The sequence below is a fragment of the Camellia sinensis genome, chromosome 9 (assembly GCF_055761805.1).
Source record: "Camellia sinensis isolate YWXY chromosome 9, ASM5576180v1, whole genome shotgun sequence".
Classification (NCBI taxonomy): domain Eukaryota; kingdom Viridiplantae; phylum Streptophyta; class Magnoliopsida; order Ericales; family Theaceae; genus Camellia; species Camellia sinensis.
Genome location: NC_138969.1, coordinates 21,984,936 through 21,988,173, shown reverse-complemented (window position 1 = coordinate 21,988,173; position 3,238 = coordinate 21,984,936). Strand labels below are relative to the sequence as shown.

At 47.9% G+C, this 3,238-nt stretch overlaps 1 protein-coding gene across 1 annotated transcript; it reads right to left on the bottom strand.

Moving 5' to 3' along the window:
• Positions 1-2,333: 2,333 nt before the first annotated feature.
• LOC145799291 (uncharacterized) lies at positions 2,334-2,837 on the bottom strand. The gene has a single exon (XM_082888838.1). It carries the CDS (start codon positions 2,835-2,837, stop codon positions 2,334-2,336), a length of 504 nt encoding a protein of 167 aa, XP_082744964.1.
• Between the last annotated feature and the right edge of the window lie 401 nt (positions 2,838-3,238).

Sequence of the window (3,238 nt, the reverse complement as noted above, 5' to 3'; positions counted from 1 at the left end):
CCAGAATGGTCCCAAGTCGGTGCAGAATACTTCGGGCACCTCCAGTTCCTCAATGCTTGGTCAGGGTAAGAATTCTATCATCAAAGGATTGGGAAAAGTCGTTTGTATAGATGCTAGGCCGGCCAATTCGTCAGCTGCATTGTTTTTTTTGCGGTTAATTTGTTCCATTCTTGTTGCGGTAAACTTTTTGATTTCTGCGCGCACCAGCACTTGATACTTAGTCATCCTTTTATCCCTGGCCACATATTCCCCGGAGATGTGATTGACAACCAGCTTGGTGTCGCTGAATACCATAAGTTCTGATGCCTTCATTCTCAAAGCGCTCTTCAACCCGGCGAGGAGGGCTTCATACTTCGCCTCACTGTTGGATGCTAGGAACTCGAGTGTGATCAGATGCTCAATGGTCAGCCCATCCGGGGATGTCAACACGACCCCTAGCTTGGCGCCATGTCTATTGGAGGCCCCATCGACGAAGAGTTTCCACATCTCGCCAATGAACAACTTCTAGCAGTTGGAGGGATTTTGAGAGTTCTTCCACTTCAAGGTACTTGTTGGCTCATTTTGGTCTCTTTCTACATCTCCGTCGAGCTTGTATTTTGGTAAATCGGCCAGTTCTTCTATTTCTTACTCAGCTTTCTCTTGCCGTTCTACTACTTGTTATCCACCACTTATTTCTGCTATCCGAGCCGTGGGCTGCGCCAAGTCCGCGATAGCCAAATCGATAGGGTAAAGAGGGTGTGTTCCAAGGACAAATTCCTCCACGAAGTCGGCAAAGAGCTTGAGCTTTGATAGTAGCACGTGGCTGGAACTTGATATCGTATTGCCCCAATTCCATGGCCCACTTCTGCTGGTGAAATCTGCCTTTCTAAATAGCAGCTTGAACGGAAATTCGGTTAGCACGACTATCGTATGGGAATGAAAATAGTTTGCCAACTTTCTGTAAGCCATCATGAGAGCCAGAGCCAGTTTTTCTAGCGACAGATATCTTGATTCGGCCGGGTGCTGTGTCTTGCTAATGTAGAAGATAGGGAGGTGCTGGATTCCCTCAGCGCGGATGAGGACGACGCTCACCGCGAGTTGAGAAATTGCCAAGTAGAGATACAATTCTTCGCCTGGTTTTGGTGTGACCAAGATTGGGGTTGAGGAAAGGTATACTTTTAGATTTTCTAGTGCATGGTCGCACCCGTCATCGCAAAAGAACATGGCTTCAAAGTTTTGAAGAAGGGCCTGCAACACTCTGAAGACCAACTAATAAATCGATTTAGCGCGACTGCCATTCCTGCGAGATGTTGCACGTCCTTCATGGAGTTTGGCTGCTCCAGTTCTTCTATTGCCTTGAGCTGGGAAGGGTCGGCCTCGATTCCTCGGTTTATGACCAAAAAACCTAGAAATTTCCCAATTCCAACTTCGAATGCACACTTGGAGGCATTTAAACGCAGCTTGTGATGTTTGAGTATGGCAAACATTTCTACTAGGTCGGTAAGGTGTTGAGACTTGTCTTTGCTCTTCACCATCATGTCATCGATGTAAGCCTCCATACTGCGGCCATGAAGAGGAGTGAATATTTTGGTCACCATCCTCTGAAAAGTCGCCCCGACATTTTTGAGACCGAACGACACTACCTTGTAGCAGTACAAGCCTCTTGGAGTGGTGAACGAAGTGATCTCTCGGTCTGGATTGTACATGGCGATCTGGTGGTAGTCGCGATACGCATCCAGGAAGCTAAACCTCTGATGGCCAGCGGTTAGATCCACCAACTGGTCTATTCTTGGGAGGGGGAAGCTGTCCTTTGGGCACGCATGGTTGACTGTCTTATAATCAACCCACACCTGCCACTTACCATTCTTCTTCGGTATTACCACTGTGTTAAAGATCCAACTGGGGTACTGCACTTCTTCTATCGCCCCAGCTTCCAACAAGTTCTTGACCTCCTCTGCCACTATCTTGGCATGGTGCAAGGCCGAGCGCCGCGTTCTCTGGATGACCGGTCGTGCATTTGGAAAGACATTCAACTGGTGGTAAATGAAGCTAGGATGGACACCAGGCATATCTTAAGGCATCCACGCAAAGGCCTCAATGTTGGAAACCAAAAAGTTGACATAATCGAGCCGCTCGACGTTGGCGAAAGATGATCCCAAAAGAAAGAACTTATTTGGATCATTCTCATCAACGCGCACTTCCACCAAATCTTCAGCCGATTTATCTTCGACTTTTCCTCCCACGACTTCTAGGACTTCCTTCCCTTCTTGTCCTTCTATCATTTGAACAAAGCCTTTGGCAGCTTGGCTGCCATTTACTGCGACAAAGTACTGTTTTCCCATTACTTGGTCCCCTCAAACCTCTTCTACTTGTCCGGCTAGCGCTGGAAAGTGCAGGACTTGGTGATAAGTTGACGCTATTGCCTGCATGACGTGCAACCAGCCCTTTCCCAGGATTAAGTTGTAGGTTGATGGGACCTTAAGTACCCGAAAATCCATTTGCTTCGTGACTGACCCAGCTTTGACCGGCAATATAATCTTTCCAATTGGCCATTCGGGTTGAGAGTTGAAGCCAACCAAAGGGGACGTTGTTGGACCCAAGTCTTTGTCCTCCAACTTTATTTGTTTGAACGCGTCGTAATACATGATCTCGACCAACCTCCCCTGGCCAATTAGAATTCTTTTGATATCGAAGTCCTTGATGCGAAGGGTCACCACTAAGGCATCATTATGAGGCGTTTGAGTTCTCTCCAAGTCCTTACTTGAAAAAGTTAAGACGTCTTTTACCTCGGTCTTTCCTTTCTTCACGACGGGTTGAACAAAGAGCACTTCCCTTATGTGCTCGGCCTTCTTGATCATCCCCCTCAGCTCACAAACCCGCGTTGGATCGATGATGTCGTGAATGACATTGATTACGCCTTGGGGTGCTGCATCGAGGACAGCAAGGCATTTGGCTCAGCCTATCCTTGTGGAGCGGCCATCATACCCCTGTCTGTGTACTGGCCCAGATGCCCAGTCGCCACCAGCCCCTGTAAATGTTATTTGAGCGGCACACAATCCTCCGTTCGGTGCACCCTTTCTTCATGGAAGGTGCTGCGATACCATGAGTTGAAGCCCCTCTGTGTGTCTCCCAATTTGGCCAGCCAACGCACGTAGGGCTCACCTCAGATCTCATTTAGGATGTGGTAAATTGGGATCTTAAAGACAGTGGTGAAGTCAGTTCGTGCTTTCAACTTTCTCTTGGCAATTTCCTCTTCATT